This window comes from Girardinichthys multiradiatus, chromosome 17 (genome assembly GCF_021462225.1).
Source record: "Girardinichthys multiradiatus isolate DD_20200921_A chromosome 17, DD_fGirMul_XY1, whole genome shotgun sequence".
In the NCBI taxonomy this organism is placed as follows: domain Eukaryota; kingdom Metazoa; phylum Chordata; class Actinopteri; order Cyprinodontiformes; family Goodeidae; genus Girardinichthys; species Girardinichthys multiradiatus.
Genome location: NC_061809.1, coordinates 21,841,663 through 21,860,793, shown reverse-complemented (window position 1 = coordinate 21,860,793; position 19,131 = coordinate 21,841,663). Strand labels below are relative to the sequence as shown.

At 40.4% G+C, this 19,131-nt stretch overlaps 2 protein-coding genes across 3 annotated transcripts in view; both read left to right on the top strand.

The window, feature by feature from the left end:
• Positions 1 to 755: 755 nt before the first annotated feature.
• Positions 756 to 7,940, top strand: LOC124883013 (apoptosis facilitator Bcl-2-like protein 14). Of its 2 annotated transcripts, none has more exons than XM_047389816.1 (9): positions 756 to 812; positions 1,521 to 1,616; positions 3,529 to 3,657; positions 4,519 to 4,933; positions 6,417 to 6,575; positions 6,693 to 6,754; positions 7,019 to 7,177; positions 7,290 to 7,403; positions 7,491 to 7,940. In XM_047389816.1, exons 4-9 carry the CDS (start codon positions 4,528 to 4,530, stop codon positions 7,524 to 7,526), a joined length of 936 nt encoding a protein of 311 aa, XP_047245772.1. In that variant the 5' UTR covers positions 756 to 812; positions 1,521 to 1,616; positions 3,529 to 3,657; positions 4,519 to 4,527; the 3' UTR covers positions 7,527 to 7,940. The 2 variants fall into 2 exon arrangements, with proteins under 2 accessions (XP_047245772.1, XP_047245773.1); XM_047389817.1 differs by having other exon boundaries at positions 794 to 812; positions 1,521 to 1,581.
• Positions 7,941 to 9,594: 1,654 nt separating this feature from the next.
• Positions 9,595 to 19,131, top strand: part of rassf3 (Ras association domain family member 3) — a 74,770-nt gene continuing 65,233 nt past the window's right edge. The window contains exon 1 of the mRNA XM_047389814.1: positions 9,595 to 10,158. Within this exon, the coding sequence (XP_047245770.1) occupies positions 9,630 to 10,158 (529 nt within the window). The 5' untranslated portion in view covers positions 9,595 to 9,629. The remainder of the gene's footprint in view (positions 10,159 to 19,131) is intronic.

Genomic DNA, 19,131 nt, shown 5'->3' with positions numbered 1-19,131 from the left:
GAAGGAGTCCTGCCAGACAGCTCCACTTCTTTCCTGAGGTTCCGACTGGGAAACCAAGGTGGATCCGCCACTCAGGTTTCACCTCCTGTCTCTGTTAAGGAGTAGTGTATGACGTGCTTTCGAAAGCTCCTGTTCCAGTCCCCGATGAGGAGGCCCTGGACAATCTGGTGTCCAGGGCCTCCTCAGGTTCAAGTTCCTGTCTTCAGCGAAGGAGTCAAGCACAGCTGGTTTCTGTCTACGGTAAGGGGGTAGAGGCCGTCTCTGTTCTTCTGATTTCTGTTTGTCTGGTTTCTGTATGTCTCCAGAACCCTTATCCTTTGGTTCCCGTTTCTGCCAAGGGGGTCATGCTCAAGCGACTGGTTCTGAAATTGCAAATTTGTTTGCCCGCTCTCCCGAAATTCCTCTCAGGAACATTTCTTACATTACAAGAACCTAAAGAAGGGCAGGACTCCTGGGAAGTCCTTATAGGTCCCTCCCACTGCAGCATTGGTTAGTTAGTAAACATGCTCATTTCCAGTTTCTGACCAGTCACACAATATTTGTTGGACTCCACAAAAGGAAGTTCACCACAGACGTTATGCTTAGATGACAAAATGACAAAGCTGCAAGAACTCCCTCACCGGAACCGAATGATGTCATTATATCCCGTTTTTGCTTGAGCTCCCCATCTCTCAGCTGTTTCCACTCAATAATTAGACCCACCTGTGTTCATTCTAGTAATCATTCCTGCCCCTGAATTCTAGCTTCTTTGTTTCTACATTCACGCCTGCTTGTTACCCTGCCGGTCATCCCTGTTGCTTCCCTGTGGATCTGTAAGTTTCCTTTATTGCTATTCCTCGCCTAATTATGGGACTGTTTTTCTTCACAGTTCATTTGGGTCCTAAACAGACACAAAACATGACATAAAATCACACAGAAATGTTAATGAAATAAATGAATTCATTCAAATACTAGGCCTCTCTTGAATTCAAAAACAAAGAAGTTGTGGATACAAAGAAAACCAAAAGATATGACTCAGTCTGACTCAACTACTTTTGAAGTCTCAGCATATGAGTAGCTCATGATGTCGCCGTCGAGTTTACTTTTGATGATATAAAATGTCATGTCGTGTTTACCATGAGTTCATTTTGGAAAACAACTATGACGACTTTTACAAATGTTCTGTCATGGTAAATACCATAAATGAGCTTGGAATCATTTAAAAAGTACAGCATTGAAATAAGTTTAGCTAAATCATCAGGTGGGTTTTACATGTGTCTGTAACCCTAGAAACCATTGCAGTGTGTGATGATAAATGGCTTAATATAAAATGCTTAATGGACAAAAAAAGTACTAAAGGAGAAGTATTTCAACAAATTTAGTTACATGACTGACTTTACAAAACAATGATGTCAGGCATGAAGGAAGACCCTATTCAGGACAGTTTGGTTTTGTTAATGTAATCAACACTAAAAAATGTTAATTATTCAAAGATACTCATTTCAAAATTGATAAAACTTGTCCCATTCCTATATGTCCAGATTGTGGCACTTCCTCAGACGAGCTGCAAAAGACATCAAGTGGACAAGAACACAGAAAGGAGTATGAAGAAAATACACGAAAAGGATTTAACTTAAGTATACTATAAAGAAAATATTTCAAACAAACAAAAATAAAGAAGTATATTAAAATGTTTAAAAACATGACAGGTTTTTAAGTGCCTTCAAAAAATTTTGTCACGGTATCGACTATTGAGTATTTTTCTCGGTATCGAGTTTGAAATTTTAGTATCATGACAAAGCTGATAACAGATTCATTGAGTGATTTATAAAGCAGTGTTAAACAGTTTTTTGTGGTCTTTAAAAGACTGTTGGGTGTTGATTTTTGTCCCTGAGTATCTAAAAGACTCCACCGGCTGGCCCTGGATGATGACTGGCTGAAACAGAGATGACCTCTGCCCCTGCTGCACAACTCTTTGGTCTTTGTGATATTCAGTTTAAGAAACTGTCACAAAAAACTCCAACCAAGTTGTCAACTGCCCGTTGGTCCCGGGGCAGAGCATCAGTCGGTCATGTGGGCTACCAGGGCCATGTTGTCTGTGTATTTAAAAAGTGACATCCCTTCACTGCTGCAGGAAATGCTGTAGGTGTACACTGAAAACAGAACAGGAGATAAAACACAACCTTGGGGCAGCCCTGTGTTTAAAACCAGCATACTTGATTTACAACCATTTAAAAAGATTTATTGTGGTTCAGTCTGTAAAAAAAACCTTTGAGTCCATTAAATCAGTGATGGGTGAACCTGTAGGTCTAAAAGGCGCTGCACTAAAATGCTGATATATACAGTGCTGAAAGCAGAAAACAAGTCTGTGAATAAAATTCTTGTGCAGCTGTGCAGAGTCCAGGTGTCTGTTGATGGTGTCTAAAAGCATAAGGCTTCCACCTACGCCTTGCCTTTTAGGCAAACAAGATGAAATGTGGGTGGAGGGTAGGTCCAGGTCATTGTGTTGTTGTTAAATTGAATGAAGAAGTTGTTCAGTTGATGTATGCTTGAGTGTCTTTGTTGAATGTGAAATGATGCAGTCAATGCAGGTGAATCTGTCTAAAGTGCATTAAAACAATTGGGTTGGAGCTGGGTGCTGGATACCCCACTGCTTTCTGACAGCAGTCTCCCCCAGCCCTGTACATCTTTAATGTATTTTAATTTGATACAGGATGGGGCCAAGCAAATTGGAGGGGGAGCAATCCATGACACCCCTGCCCACCCCCCACCAACCCCTGCCCCACCTAAACCTTGGGACCCCAGGAAAGAGGAAAGAGTAGGCCCCACCAGGTGCACCCAGCCTTGCTCGTTCCCCACAACTAGGCAATACCCAACTCATATTCAACCCCAACAAGTCCCCAGGCCGCCTCAGGACCCTGACCTGAACCTGCCCACACCAGCAGGCCAGAGAGCCATCGATTTCACCACCCCGCCCCATCAAGTTTTGTTTACCATATGGCTTGTCGATTGAAAGCCGTAACTCACATGACTCTTAAAAACAAACATGCTTCAGAATATCTGAGTCACCCTATGAATAAAAAAGAAAACACCCTTTTTGTTGTGACATACTGAAGTCTAATGGTTCATTTGTACTTATAGGCTATTTAAATTGATACATATATACTTTAGATTTTAGCTTGTAAAAAAGCAGATATAATTTAATGATATGTAATTTTAACATCTTTTTTGCTTTGTCATCAGTTTGTAAGTGTAGGACTTTCAGTTTATTTCAAGCGTTTGAATTAGAATTTAAGTTATATTGACCAGTGTTATAAAACCAATGTCCGTATGTTTCATTTTTAAAAAATAGAAGTGTAAATGTAATTGTAAATATGTTGAAAATCATATGATTGTCTAGTATTTTTACCTTAATTGTAATTTTAAACAAACATACATTAAATTTATTTCGAAACAAGCCTAGAAAAACCCCATTAATCATATCGGTAAAATATACGATGGAAAAAGTTTAACACATTTTGTTAACGCTGAAGGCTTTTACGAAAACAGACGAAAACGAACGCGTGACGTTGGCGATGACGTCGCTCGGTCCAGCCATTAAGAGCTCCTGGGGGCGGCCTTACGGCGCAGTACGTCAGAAGCAGTCTAGCTGGAACGGACTTTGTTTTCCGGCAAACCGTAAGTAGTCTTGTTTTTGATATATTTGTACTTTTATCCGTTTCAGTCATTTATAACTAGATTAAAAAGTTCGTTTTTGAGTTTATTTTAACCGTAAAAGGTAAAGAAAAAAACAAAAAAACTGCGGGATTTGAGAGTAATGTGACAGCGGAACTGATCAAAACTGATACTAATGTGAAATACGTTACAGTTTTGACTGTTTAATATCCTTTAATCTAACTTTACCCTGTTATGTTTGAGTTTGTAACGTCGGTGTCGTCACAGTAATTGCAGCTGTTGTGTATTTGATGAAACAAACATTCCCAACAGTAGTTCAGTGAACCTTCCCAATCAGGAAATATGTTTAAATTAACTTGGGCGTACAAGAAAGCTGCTATTACACAGATATAACCGACCTTTGAATCATTTCTTGACGTTAGATGTTGACTTTCGTGTATGTTTCACTATGTTGGTTTGAGATCTAAAATGTTCTTATTGGTCAACCTGGAATAAATTGTTAATCTGAACAGAGATAATTTAACACCTAGTTTATGATTTGTGAGACCTTCATTCCTAGCAATAAAAGAGATTTTAATTGTCATTTAGAATACCTTAGATGAGGTCAAGCTTATGAATAGCAATATTTAAAGCGGTCGAACCTTCAGCCTTATTGTTAAACACAAGTGGCTTTTAAATGCCTATATGGGGTCAGACTGAGGTCAAGCTGTGATATTTAAACTGGTTTGAACTACATTATTTTATAAACATCTTATGTTTTGTGAAGAAATTAACACTTTTAATTGGGGTCCAGTTTGAAAACCTCAGTACTTTAACAAGTTATTCCATTATTATCATTATCCAAACCTTTTTCTATCTTTGCAGTAAAACACAATGGAGAACGGACAAGTGGAAAACCACGTCCCCAAAACCATCAGCGGTACCAAGCACTTGGACTCTAATTTGAACATTGACACAAAGCACATGGACGACACGGTGGAGTTCAGACTGATGATGGCCTACGCTCAGAGGAGAAGGCCAAAGAAGGAGGCTAACACGCACAAAGTAAACGGCCTGGCTATGACAGATGGCGAGGATGCACACCAAACCCCGTCTGAGACAGCTGGAAAGACTGAAAAAATGGAGGGGGGAAAGAAAAAGAGAAAGAAAACAATATGGAGGCATCTAAAACCAATCTTAGGATGTGTTAAGCCTCAAATAGAAGAGACAGAACCAACAATGACAGCTGAGAACCACGAGGATCCCAACAATCGATGCTTGGCTCCTCTTAATGATCAAGGTGAGCATCATGGGTACAGCACCTTGTTGAATAAAGAACCTCTGATTTGTCTTGAAAAAGTCTGAAAACAGTTAAAGTTAAAGAGGCATGTATACTTTTCAGGGTAGAAAGGGGATGTTTTCGGTCAGTCCAGAACCAAACATGTCTGTCAGCCTGAAATAGTTACGAATGGCAAGCAGGAGTTAAAACGTATTCAACATTTCTGCTTGACGTACAAAAGACAATCAGGCTTCAATAATAAATTAACTGATAATCATAAGACTGCTGAAGCTGAGGTGAATGACTTCAGAGTCTGAACTACGGTTCTAGATGATTTAGTATTAATTCATAATACACAAAACATTAAAATGATCACTGATATTTAGATGTATGATTGGTAAATAAATAAATAAATCTTTTATTTCAGCAGCATAATATCTGAATATTTTTTATAAAAATCCAACCTTTTAATCTGAGTTTATTTATTCAGCAGAGATAAAAAAAATCTCTCAGAGAAATAATCTAAATATATTTTTAGTAAATCAGACTTTTTGGCAATTCTCATAAAATGTATCTTAAAATTTTTTTAATCTTAACAACTTCTTGCAAAAGTTGAACTAGTTTTGAGTTGTATCACATAACAAATCATAGCGTATTTTATTGTGATTTGACGTGACAGACCAACAGAAAGACGTGCTTAGCTGTGAAATGGAGGGAAAATGATCCGTGGAGTTTGCTAAACTCTTCTGGGCCTGTGCTTCACCTTTCCTGCAACAAACACTCCAGGCAGGTTTGGTGTCAATGAATGATGAACACGTGGAAAAGCAGCTCATGCCAACTTTTAAGTATGGTAGAGAATCTGTGATGCTGTGGGCCTGTAAGGAACCTTGTTGGACTTTCCTTCAATTGGATTTTTTTTTTTCCCCCAACTGAATAAATATTATCAAATTAAATTGGATTTCACTTTCATTTTTGGTGTGAGACGTCGCTGCTGCAATAAAAGGAGAATTTATTTTAAGGCCTTTTAGACGTCTTTATATGTGAAGGGTGCTTTATTTCACTTCAGAGAAACAACTAACAGTTTATGGGCTGTTCTTTTTAAATGAGTTACTACTTTAACAAGTTGAGAGAAAATGTTTAAACATAATCATGACCTTAAATCTAACATTTTGTCACAATTTCAGCCTAAAATACTCAAAATGTAGTGAGCAGCAAAGGAGGAATACACTGATGTAAATCTGCAGTCTTTATTTGTCCTACAGCTGTTGTCGGTACACACAGTATTTTCCAATTAAACCAGTTCATTAACATTCTTTTTGAGTTGTAGTAAATGGTGGTAAAAAAAAAACAGTTGGACTGCAACAAATACACGAGACTGATCTAAACCAGACTTACTTGATCTGCAGGGGGGTTGTTTTCTCCTTCGCAGTCCATGCTCTGAATACCAGAAGTCAGTAAGCCACCTGATGCCCAGCTTTATTTGTCATATACTTATTTCTTTCAGATTCAGTTAAAGATGAGGATTGGATGGAGGCAGTGGCGGACCGAGTGATCGGGATTGTCAACGAAATTCAGCTTACTTCACAACTGGAGACAGATTGCGTAAGCCAGAGTACTTCAACTCTGAATACAGATGCTGAGACTCCGCTTACTTCAGAAAAGGGTGAGCTCTCTGCCTAACATTAGACTCTTGTGGCTCTGATCATAGTGGCTTAAAACTGTGTTATTTTGTATTAAATCACTGCTGTCAATGAACAGACTCTCTTCCTTTGCTGTGTAGATAATTTGGAGAAGGTGATTGGTCTGCTGCTGAGGGACAGTGGAGACAGGCTGAATGAGGAGGTACGAATTTAATTGTAAATGAAGCTTTTAAGAGGACGTTTGGCTGCAAATAACTAGTATTTCGCATTACTTTTCAGTTTATATTAATGCAGTTTGTTTCCTGTTGGAATGAATAATAAAACACCATAATTAGTCATAGGACAGGTCCAGAGGTCATAGATAGGTTTGTTTTTTTACAGCTTGTGATAAAACTGGAAGAAGTTATTTAGTTTATTTGTTTTTTTTACTAAACTAACCAGAGTTTGTTTTTGTGTCCACCCACAGTTTAACCTTGCCCGCATAGCTGTAGATCTTTTCTTGGACTACAACTTCTTCACGAGGCTTCTCAACACCTTCCTTGTAAGGATAGGCTTCAGGAGTCCAGACCCTGATGCCTTGGGACCCCAAGCAGCGAACAAAACCCAGATCGCTGCCACCTGTGAGGTGAGACTAACACTAGTGGAGACTCCTTACCAATCAGGTGGGGTTTACAGTCCTTTGAAGTATGGTTCATGTTCATCAATTCATCGGTTGTGAATGTTTTCTTCTTCATCAGATAACGAGTCGTCTTTGCTCTGTGGAGGCGCTGCCTGGAAACCAGTTACTGCAACACGGAGCTCGGTATCTGCAGGATTATTATTCCTCGTGGGCTCAGCAGCAGGGCGGATACGTATGTACATCCTCACTGCCTGCTCTATAAAACCCAGCTCTTCACTGTAAACATTTCTAAAAATGTTCTGATCCCTCTCTCTGACAGGAGGAAGTCTTTCAGGACGAAGAGGAAGTTGACTGATTTTGATGCTTAAATCGTGCATCACAAAAAAGTGTTGAAATGGTGCAAATGGGACTTGGAACCTTCATTTCTTGACATGCTTTAATTAGTTTTCAGTGAGCACTTGAAACCTCATCCTTTTGAACAACTGTGATCCAAAGATCTTCAGCTGTCAATTTGTCTCTGCAGGGATCAAAGTTAAAGAGGAAATAATTTTCACACAAACGTAATGGAAGAGCGTTTAGCGTTTGTATGGACTACCGACTTAAATAACTTAAATTTAAAATTTTCTTTTGTAGTTTTTAAGCCAATTTAATGTCTTGTTTGCACACTTGCACTTTTAGAAAAATAACAGAGTTTTTCAATGTGAATTATTCTGATACAAATAAGTGTAGACCTTAAATGATATTTTTGAATAAACAATTCTTGGCACAAGGTCAGTTTTCTTATTTTGTTAAAATAACAAATGAAAGTTTGCTATTAAAATAACAATCAGAAATGCATATTTTTAGCTATGCGTTGGCAGATTTTTGTTGAAGACATGACATCTCATGATATTGCTCATCTGCTATAGATAGTCGGGAACTAAACCCTTTTTAAAAGTACTTATACCTCATGAATTGTTTTTTTTTTCTTTTGATGTTTTACAAACTTCATTGTATTTAGTTTGGCATTTAACATTTGAGCATAGTCTGGAGGATGTTCAAACCTGAGATATTTATAACCCAACCCTGCTTTAGCTCTCCACAACTCTCCTCCTGACCTGTCTGATGTTGTTCTTGGTCTTCATTATGTTTTTCCACTAATGTTCTCTCATTGATGAGAGAAGGTTCCCCCTGAGCTCATGTGACCGATATGAAAGGGTCTGGAGAACCTGCAGTGAACGTCATGCTGCCTGCAGCATTGTTCAGCATGAATGGTCTGGTGGTGGGTCAGTGTTGGTTTGGAGAGGTATATTTATGCGGGGATACACAGACCTATACAGGATCTGGGAGGAGATACCCTAGAACTCCATCATCTCATAAGGAGCATGTCCTAATATTGTCAGGCATTCAAACATCATGTGTGAGCCATAGAAAATATGTCGGTTTGTATGATATCTATGGCTTTTGTCTATTGTAATGGGGTCTAATTTGTTTCAGTTAACATACGACAGCAGCCTCTTGTGGTCATAAGAGGAACTGCAATTGTCAAATGGTGATTTAACTATGCATTTGATTTAATTTGATTTTTTTTCCGTATTTAAAAATGGGACGATTTAATCAAAATTGAAACATGGTGGGCCTAATTTTATAAAAAGCATGTTTACAAAGGAAGCTACAATGAAAACTTTAATCAAAGCAGGATTAGTTAATTTTCCAAAGCCTACCTTCAGAATGCCCATTATAAGGAATTTAAGTTGAGTTTGTTGATTTGCTGCTTTAAATTTGCTATTAAGCTAGGCTTCAACAAAAATTTACAACAGCACCCACTGGGGTTAAAAGAGGAGTTGCAACATCTCAAATGTTGACTCAACTGATGATGTTTTAATATGTATTATTAATATTTACATTTTCCGGATTCAATTTTTATAAAGTATTTTCACACAAAGTTATAACTTAAACTAAAATAAATGTCGAAGGAAGTTTAAATTTGCATTTTAGGTACGACAGCAACCCATTAAAGGTGGAAACGGCACCCTCATGTGGTTAACAACGGAACTACACCGTACCAAACTGCGTTGATTCAACTAAAAATAACTTTACAATTATTTATTTTTGTCCAAGTATTTACATGAAAAATTGAATATTGTTTTTCTAAAAGTAAGATTATCTGCTTTACATGATAAGTATTTTCACAGAGTAAACTACGAATAAAATTAAAAATAAAAGTAGATTAAGAGTTACGTTTTTTGCAGATCTACCTTGGACACTGCGGATAATTTTTAGTTTGTTACTTTGCAGTTGTTGTAAGGAACTTAAAATTTGCATTTTTGTAAGAGGAGCGTGTCATGCTGGCCGCTATGCAGCCTGAAATGAGATCCAACCCGTTCTCCGGCAGACCAACCTGCTCGCCGACAACTAACCCGGACTTCAAGCTGCAGGACGTGGTTCAGTGTCACAGACCCGTCCGACCCAGCCGAGCATGAAGGGAGTAATGTTTAACCCCCCGCCTCGGATCCGTGAGAATGCCCCCACCTCGGTCACGGATGACTCAGCCGTGAAGCCTGTTCACATCAACACATCACTGACGACCATCGAGACTCTATGCGAAACGACGTGGCCGCCGCCCGGAGCCAAGATGCGGATCTCCAAGGCCAACAAGGGCGCGATGGTGGTGAGAGTGATCCGGCCGCATTCCTCCCCTAAATCGGCCAGTCTGGAGGAAGTCTGGGCTCCGAGAGAACAGCCGGAGGAGAAACCCCGGAGCCCCGAAAGGAGGAAGGCGGTAGAACCCGGTAAGAATGGGGTAGAAGGACACAGTGGGGGGCCACCCCGGTGCAGGAAGAGCCGATTCCGAGCCCCCGATGTGAGAACCATCTTCTCACCCGGAGAAAAGGACCCCAGAGTGAAGGAGGAGACCGGGGAGGGACACACCTTCGAGCACGGAGGCGAGAACAACTGGTGCGATGTATGCTGCAACTATATCCTCCAGCACGGGCTCACCTGTGCAGGTAAGAAGGCGGAAGATGGGGGTCCAAACTGAAGGCAGCCTCATTAGTGGAATAAAAAGGTTACAAGTTTTAAACTAATTGAAATGACAAATTGACCTAAATCAGGTGTTTGGATTTTATGTAACAGATCAACACAAAGTAGCGCATAATTGTGAAATGGAAGAAATATCACACATTGTTTTATTAACAAATCAATCCAGAAAAGTCAGACGGGCCTTTATATTCAGCCCCCCTAAGTCAGTACTGTGTAGAACCACCTTTTAGTGCATCTACAGCTGTTTTATGGGGCATTTCTCTGCCAGCTTTGCAGGTTGAATGTACAGGTCCTTCTCGAAATATTAGCATATTGTGATAAAGTTCATTATTTTCCATAATGTCATGATGAAAATTTAACATTCATATATTTTAGATTCATTGCACACTAACTGAAATATTTCAGGTCTTTTATTGTCTTAATACGGATGATTTTGGCATACAGCTCATGAAAACCCAAAATTCCTATCTCACAAAATTAGCATATCATTAAAAGGGTCTCTAAACGAGCTATGAACCTAATCATCTGAATCAACAAGTTAACTCTAAACACCTGCAAAAGATTCCTGAGGCCTTTAAAACTCCCAGCCTGGTTCATCACTCAAAACCCCAATCATGGGTAAGACTGCCGACCTGACTGCTGTCCAGAAGGCCACTATTGACACCCTCATGCAAGAGGGTAAGACACAGAAAGAAATTTCTGAACAAATAGGCTGTTCCCAGAGTGCTGTATCAAGGCACCTCAGTGGAAAGTATGTGGGAAGGAAAAAGTGTGGCAGAAAACGCTGCACAACGAGAAGAGGTGACCGGACCCTGAGGAAGATTGTGGAGAAGGGCCGATTCCAGACCTTGGGGGACCTGCGGAAGCAGTGGACTGAGTCTGGAGTAGAAACATCCAGAGCCACCGTGCACAGGCGTGTGCAGGAAATGGGCTACAGGTGCCGCATTCCCCAGGTCAAGCCACTTTTGAACCAGAAACAGCGGCAGAAGCGCCTGACCTGGGCTACAGAGAAGCAGCACTGGACTGTTGCTTAGTGGTCCAAAGTACTTTTTTTGGATGAAAGCAAATTCTGCATGTCATTCGGAAATCAAGGTGCCAGAGTCTGGAGGAAGACTGGGGAGAAGGAAATGCCAAAATGCCAGAAGTCCAGTGTCAAGTACCCACAGTCAGTGATGGTCTGGGGTACCGTGTCAGCTGCTGGTGTTGGTCCACTGTGTTTTATCAAGGGCAGGGTCAATGCAGCTAGCTATCAGGAGATTTTGGAGCACTTCATGCTTCCATCTGCTGAAAAGCTTTATGGAGATGAAGATTTCATTTTTCAGCACGACCTGGCACCTGCTCACAGTGCCAAAACCACTGGTAAATGGTTTACTGACCATGGTATCACTGTGCTCAATTGGCCTGCCAACTCTCCTGACCTGAACCCCATAGAGAATCTGTGGGATATTGTGAAGAGAACGTTGAGAGACTCAAGACTCAACACTCTGGATGAGCTAAAGGCCGCTATCGAAGCATCCTGGGCCTCCATAAGACCTCAGCAGTGCCACAGGCTGATTGCCTCCATGCCACGCCGCATTGAAGCAGTCATTTCTGCCAAAGGATTCCCGACCAAGTATTGAGTGCATAACTGTACATGATTATTTGAAGGTTGACGTTTTTTGTATTAAAAACACTTTTCTTTTATTGGTCGGATGAAATATGCTAATTTTGTGAGATAGGAATTTTGGGTTTTCATGAGCTGTATGCCAAAATCATCCGTATTAAGACAATAAAAGACCTGAAATATTTCAGTTAGTGTGCAATGAATCTAAAATATATGAATGTTAAATTTTCATCATTACATTATGGAAAATAATTAACTTTATCACAATATGCTAATATTTTGAGAAGGACCTGTAGAGCATCTGTAAACCAAAAGCTCTTCAGTTGAATTGGGGTCTGTACTTTGTCCCAAGTCTTCTGCAGCTTCTAACAGGTTCCCCACAGTATGATGCTGGTACCACAATGTTTCAATGTACATGTTTAAGACCATGTACAATGTTAGTCTTTCACACATAGTGTGTTGAAATTGGCAAATAGATTTTAATTATGGTCTCATCTGACCAGATAATGTCCTTCCACCTGTTTGTCTTTTCCCCTTCATGATGTAGGTCCAACTTCAAACAAACAGGACTTCTTTCTTTTAAAACAAAAAAAAAAATCCTTTTTTGCACCCTTTCATTAAAGGTCATATTTGTGTAGAGAATGAGTTTTCTCGTCGACAGATTATCCCACCTGTGTTGTGGATAACTGCAGCTCCTCCAGAGTTACCATGGCCCTTATGATTTATTTTCAGATGGCTGATTGAGATGTTTAAAACATGGAACATTGTTTTTTGACCTAATGCTACTAATTGCACTGGTGGCCTCTGTTTACTATCTAGGTCTGTTCTGAAACAACTGGTTACTCTGGATTTTATTTAGGTGTATCAGTGTAAAGGTGCTGAATACAAATTTGGCACACTTGTCAGGTGTTTATTTAAACCATGTATTTCCTTTCACTATATGAATCACAATCATATATTTTTTTAAACTATAGAATTGTTCAATTCAAACATAATTGAAGATCTGTAGTTACAGCTAAGGTTGAAATCCTTTGAAAGAACTGATTGGTGTCAAGGAAACCTCAACATGATGACATGATTGCAGTTTAGTGTGACTTTTGTAAAGAATGCCTGTTTACATGTTTTTGTAGATAGTAATAGGCAGGGTTTTGGGATGCTTAGTGGCTGGAATGTGGACAGTATGCAGAAGGACTGGTTCAGGTTTAAAAAAGAATTAACCTGACTCATGTTATCGGACAAACAGTAGAAGTGTAACTGTGTAAGTTATGAAAAATAAGTTTTTCCTCAAACACTATAGAGCTAGCTGACTAGCTTGATTGGTATAGTGATAAATTCATTAAAATGCCTCACTTTCTGCTTTCCTATCCTGTGAGGTTCATTTGTTCTATCAAGCTAATTTGTGAAAGTTAGCTGATATCTCTGTGATAGCTCTACACACACTTTCTGCTTCATTATGCTTTGAAACTGGCTAATACTAGCTCGCAGGCTAACTAGTTACTGCTAGTCTATGCTATGTAAAGAACAAATAAAAATGTTCTGTTCAAATGAAAAACATATATTAAAACTTTTAATTTAGTGCAGTTTGACTGGCAATAACTTCAATTAATTTTGTCAGCAAAAGAAATCACCCCCATCTCTTTACTATATGAAGTTAGTTATATTAAGTAGCTATTTTTTAGTTTATAGTATATGTTGAAAACCACCAACAAACCCTGTCTTCCACCTATAAATCAAAACTTTATTTCATTAGGGATGCACCGATATGAAAATTAGTTCTGATATCGATATCTGCTATTAATATTGCTGTTATGGCCAATAACTGATATTTGCTGATATATGTTTGCCTACACTTTCAACACTGATAAGCAACAGCATGTTAAGTGTCAAAACAGAGAGACAAACATGCTGGACCACTGTTAGACAGTCTATAAGTCTAAAAAGAAGCATACCTCGCAGTTCCCCATACAGTTTTAAGAGTTTCTGATCACTGTTGGCTTCATCTCATGCCAACTTATAGGCAAAAACTGAAAATCTTTAAACTTGTGGTTAGGACTTTTAGGAATGTTTTTGAAGCTACAGCCACTGATCTAAACAAACATGCTGGAATACACCAGTTTTTGTGAGAACATGTGTGCAGACCAAGACCTTGCACGCACACAACAAAAATAAACCATGGTTGAATTGACATTTGATGAAGCTGCGTAGGATCAAGGAACAAGCTTACAGCAGTGGAGACTGGGCCCTGTATAAGTATAGGAGATAAGGGCATCTAAGACAAGCTACAGCAAGAATCAGAATCAGAAAAGCTTTATTGCCAAGTACGTTTTTGGACATACAAGGAATTTGTTTTGGCGTAGTCGGTGCAATACAATACAAATTAAACAGTATAAACATATCTACAATATAATATAAATATATGTGCACAGTTTTAAGTGAGTGAGAGTAAGTATAGAGCAGTGTAAGATGCAAGAGCAATACAACAGTGCAGGTGATCATTGTGCAAGTAAAGCAGGAGTCCAAGCTGAGCGTTAATGTAACGTAATGTAAGTGTCCTGTCAGCAAAAAAAAAAAAGGGGGGAGGGGGAGAGGGTCAGGGTGATTTCCGGGCTTTGTTAACCAGGCTGGTGGCAGATGGGAAAAAACTGTTCTTGTGGCGTGAGGTTTTGGTCCGGATGGACCGCAGCCTCCTGCCAGAGGGGAGAGTCTCAAAGAGTCTGTGACCGGGGTGGGAGGGATCAGCCAGAATCTTCCCTGCCCGCTTCAGGGTCCTGGAGGTGTACAGTTCCTGGAGCGACAGTAGACTGCAGCCAATCACCTTCTCAGCAGACCGAATGACACGCTGCAGCCTGCCCTTATCCTTGGCTGTAGCAGCGGCGTACCAGATGGTGATGGAGGAGTTGAGGATGGACTCAATGATGGCTGTGTAGAAGTGCACCATCATAGTCTTTGGCAGGTTGAATTTCTTCAGCTGCCGCAGGAAGAACATCCTCTGCTGGGCTTTCTTGATGAGGGAGCTGATGTTTGGCTCCCACTTGAGATCCTGGGAGATGATGGTTCCCAGGAAGTGGAAAGATTCCACAGTGTCAATTGTGGAGTCACAGAGGGTGATGGGGGCAGGTGGGGCTGGGTTCTGCCTGAAGTCCACAACCATCTCCACTGTCTTTAGAGCGTTGAGCTCAAGGTTGTTCTGGCTGCACCAGTCCAACAGATGGTCCACCTCCCATCTGTACGCGGACTCGTCACCATCAGAGATGAGTCCGATCAGGGTGGTGTCGTCCGCAAACTTCAGAAGCTTGACAGACTGGTGACTGGAGGTGCAGCTGTTGGTGTACAGGGAGAAGAGCAGAGGAGAGAGAACACAGCCTTGGGGGGAACCGGTGCTGATGGTCAGGTACAATACAGCATCTCAGCTAACTACCCATAAGCAGTTTAGACGACCCTGGGCCCATATTCACAAAGAATATTAAGACTAAAAGTACCTCCTAATGACATCATTTCTAGAAGAATCGAAGAATTCTCCGATTTTTCATAGAATTTTACCTCGGTAAAACAAAAGTTATTCACGAAGCCACACCTCCTCTTAGGCCTTAAGTTAGCTTGTAATGTGAGGAGATGTTAAGAGTAGTTAGGTGGACTTTCAGTGAGCCTAAGAGTATCCTAAGATGGCGGAAAGACCAAGAGAAAGGAGAGATATTCAACAAACAATGAATAACAGTGAATAATAAAATGCTACGACTCCACTGTGCAGGGATCCACCCACTTAACAGTTGAATAAATGAGCACATAAACTTCTATAACATCACACAATTAACCTTATCATACCCCTAGGGTGAAATTACATGGTTTCAGTGGCAGGACAGATTAAAGGTGCTCCTCTCATAAGGTAATATTAGGAAGGATAAATAAAAAAAATAGAAACAATAATAAATAACTATGAATAAAAAGTGAACAAAATTACATACAATATCATACAGAATTATTTAAATATTTAGAGACTGTAAAACGCTTTTGAATATGTTTATATACATACATATACACTTTAGACAACAGCACAATAATCTAAGCACTATAAACATAGAAGGAAGATGTAAATGAGGTGAATAAGTATTTGCTGTATTGTACATGCAGCAGATACCAGCGCTGCTCACATTCCAGGCTAGTTCTGAAGGGAACTGTTATATAAATTTTAGTGCCTTGCTTGATTTGCTCCTTGATACTCTACAGGAACTGACAAAAGTATTAGAACCCCTCAGTGTTGTTCCATTCTTCTTTGTTTAGTCTTAGAGTAATGGTTTCTCAGCCTTCTACTTGCAGCTGTGTGAGATAATATGTATACCACACTGTTAAGATTATGTCAAGGACAACAGGTCTCATGAGAGGCACCTTGAAAACTGTTGTAGCTTATAGGAGAACTTTTTCGCATCCAGAGACTGATGATTGTCACTCAGAATGAGCTTTATTTTAATCTTGCAAGAGAGGATTTTACAGCATTGGAGATGTGCTCAGTAGTGCTGCCAAATCATTCTGACCAGACAAAGCAAAAGTTATCCTATAAGCTACAACAGTTTTCAAGGTGCCTCTCATGAGACCTGTTGTCCTTGACATAATCTTAACAGTGTGGCATACAGGTCCTTCTCAAAATATTAGCATATTGTGATAAAGTTAATTATTTTCCATAATGTCATGATGAAAATTTAACATTCATATATTTTAGATTCATTGCACACTAACTGAAATATTTCAGGTCTTTTATTGTCTTAATACGGATGATTTTGGCATACAGCTCATGAAAACCCAAAATTCCTATCTCACAAAATTAGCATATCATTAAAAGGGTCTCTAAACGAGCTATGAACCTAATCATCTGAATCAACGAGTTAACTCTAAACACCTGCAAAAGATTCCTGAGGCCTTTAAAACTCCCAGCCTGGTTCATCACTCAAAACCCCAATCATGGGTAAGACTGCCGACCTGACTGCTGTCCAGAAGGCCACTATTGACACCCTCAAGCAAGAGGTTAAGACACAGAAAGAAATTTCTGAACAAATAGGCTGTTCCCAGAGTGCTGTATCAAGGCACCTCAGTGGGAAGTCTGTGGGAAGGAAAAAGTGTGGCAGAAAACGCTGCACAACGAGAAGAGGTGACCGGACCCTGAGGAAGATTGTGGAGAAGGGCCGATTCCAGACCTTGGGGGACCTGCGGAACCAGTGGACTGAGTCTGGAGTAGAAACATCCAGAGCCACCGTGCACAGGCGTGTGCAGGAAATGGGCTACAGGTGCCGCATTCCCCAGGTCAAGCCACTTTTGAACCAGAAACAGCGGCAGAAGCGCCTGATCTGGGCTACAGAGAAGCAGCACTGGACTGTTGCTCAGTGGTCCAAAGTACTTTTTTCGGATGAAAGCAAATTCTGCATGTCATTCGGAAATCAAGGTGCCAGAGTCTGGAGGAAGACTGGGGAGAAGGAAATGCCAAAATGCCAGAATTTCAGTGTCAAGTACCCACAGTCAGTGATGGTCTGGGGTGCCGTGTCAGCTGCTGGTGTTGGTCCACTGTGTTTTATCAAGGGCAGGGTCAATGCAGCTAGCTATCAGGAGATTTTGGAGCACTTCATGCTTCCATCTGCTGAAAAGCTTTATGGAGATGAAGATTTCATTTTTCAGCACGACCTGGCACCTGCTCACAGTGCCAAAACCACTGGTAAATGGTTTACTGACCATGGTATCACTGTGCTCAATTGGCCTGCCAACTCTCCTGACCTGAACCCCATAGAGAATCTGTGGGATATTGTGAAGAGAACGTTGAGAGACTCAAGACCCAACACTCTGGATGAGCTAAAGGCCGCTATCGAAGCATCCTGGGCCTCCATAAGACCTCAGCAGTGCCACAGGCTGATTGCCTCCATGCCACGCCGCATTGAAGCAGTCATTTCTGCAAAAGGATTCCCGACCAAGTATTGAGTGCATAACTGTACATGATTATTTGAAGGTTGACGTTTTTTGTATTAAAAACACTTTTCTTTTATTGGTCGGATGAAATATGCTAATTTTGTGAGATAGGAATTTTGGGTTTTCATGAGCTGTATGCCACAATCATCCGTATTAAGACAATAAAATACCTGAAATATTTCAGTTAGTGTGCAATGAATCTAAAATATATGAATGTTAAATTTTCATCATGACATTATGGAAAATAATGAACTTTATCACAATATGCTAATATTTTGAGAAGGACCTGTATATTTTATCTCACAAAGCTGCAAGCAGAAGGCTAAGAAACCATTACTCTAAGACTAAACAAAGAAGAATGGAACAACACTGAGGGGTTCTAATACTTTTGTCAGTTCCTGTAGAGTATCAAGGAGCAAATCAAGCAAGGGACTAAAATTTATATAACAGACTGATCTGGTTCTGGGAATGCCTGTTTATTCCCACCCTGATCCCAGGACCAAATCTACAGGTCCTTCTCAAAATATTAGCATATTGTGATAAAGTCCATTATTTTCCATAATGTCATGATGAAAATTTAACATTCATATATTTTAGATTCATTGCACACTAACTGAAATATTTCAGGTCTTTTATTGTCTTAATACGGATGATTTTGGCATACAGCTCATGAAAACCCAAAATTCCTATCTCACAAAATTAGCATATCATTAAAAGGGTCTCTAAACGAGCTATGAACCTAATCATCTGAATCAACGAGTTAACTCTAAACACCTGCAAAAGATTCCTGAGGCCTTTAAAACTCCCAGCCTGGTTCATCACTCAAAACCCCAATCATGGGTAAGACTGCCGACCTGACTGCTGTCCAGAAGGCCACTATTGACACCCTCAAGCAAGAGGGTAAGACACAGAAAGAAATTTCTGAACGAATAGGCTGTTCCCAGAGTGCTGTATCAAGGCACCTCAGTGGGAAGTCTGTGGGAAGGAAAAAGTGTGGCAGAAAACGCTGCACAACGAGAAGAGGTGACCGGACCCTGAGGAAGATTGTGGAGAAGGGCCGATTCCAGACCTTGGGGGACCTGCGGAAGCAGTGGACTGAGTCTGGAGTAGAAACATCCAGAGCCACCGTGCACAGGCGTGTGCAGGAAATGGGCTACAGGTGCCGCATTCCCCAGGTCAAGCCACTTTTGAACCAGAAACAGCGGCAGCAGCGCCTGACCTGGGCTACAGAGAAGCAGCACTGGACTGTTGCTCAGTGGTCCAAAGTACTTTTTTCGGATGAAAGCAAATTCTGCATGTCATTCGGAAATCAAGGTGCCAGAGTCTGGAGGAAGACTGGGGAGAAGGAAATGCCAAAATGCCAGAAGTCCAGTGTCAAGTACCCACAGTC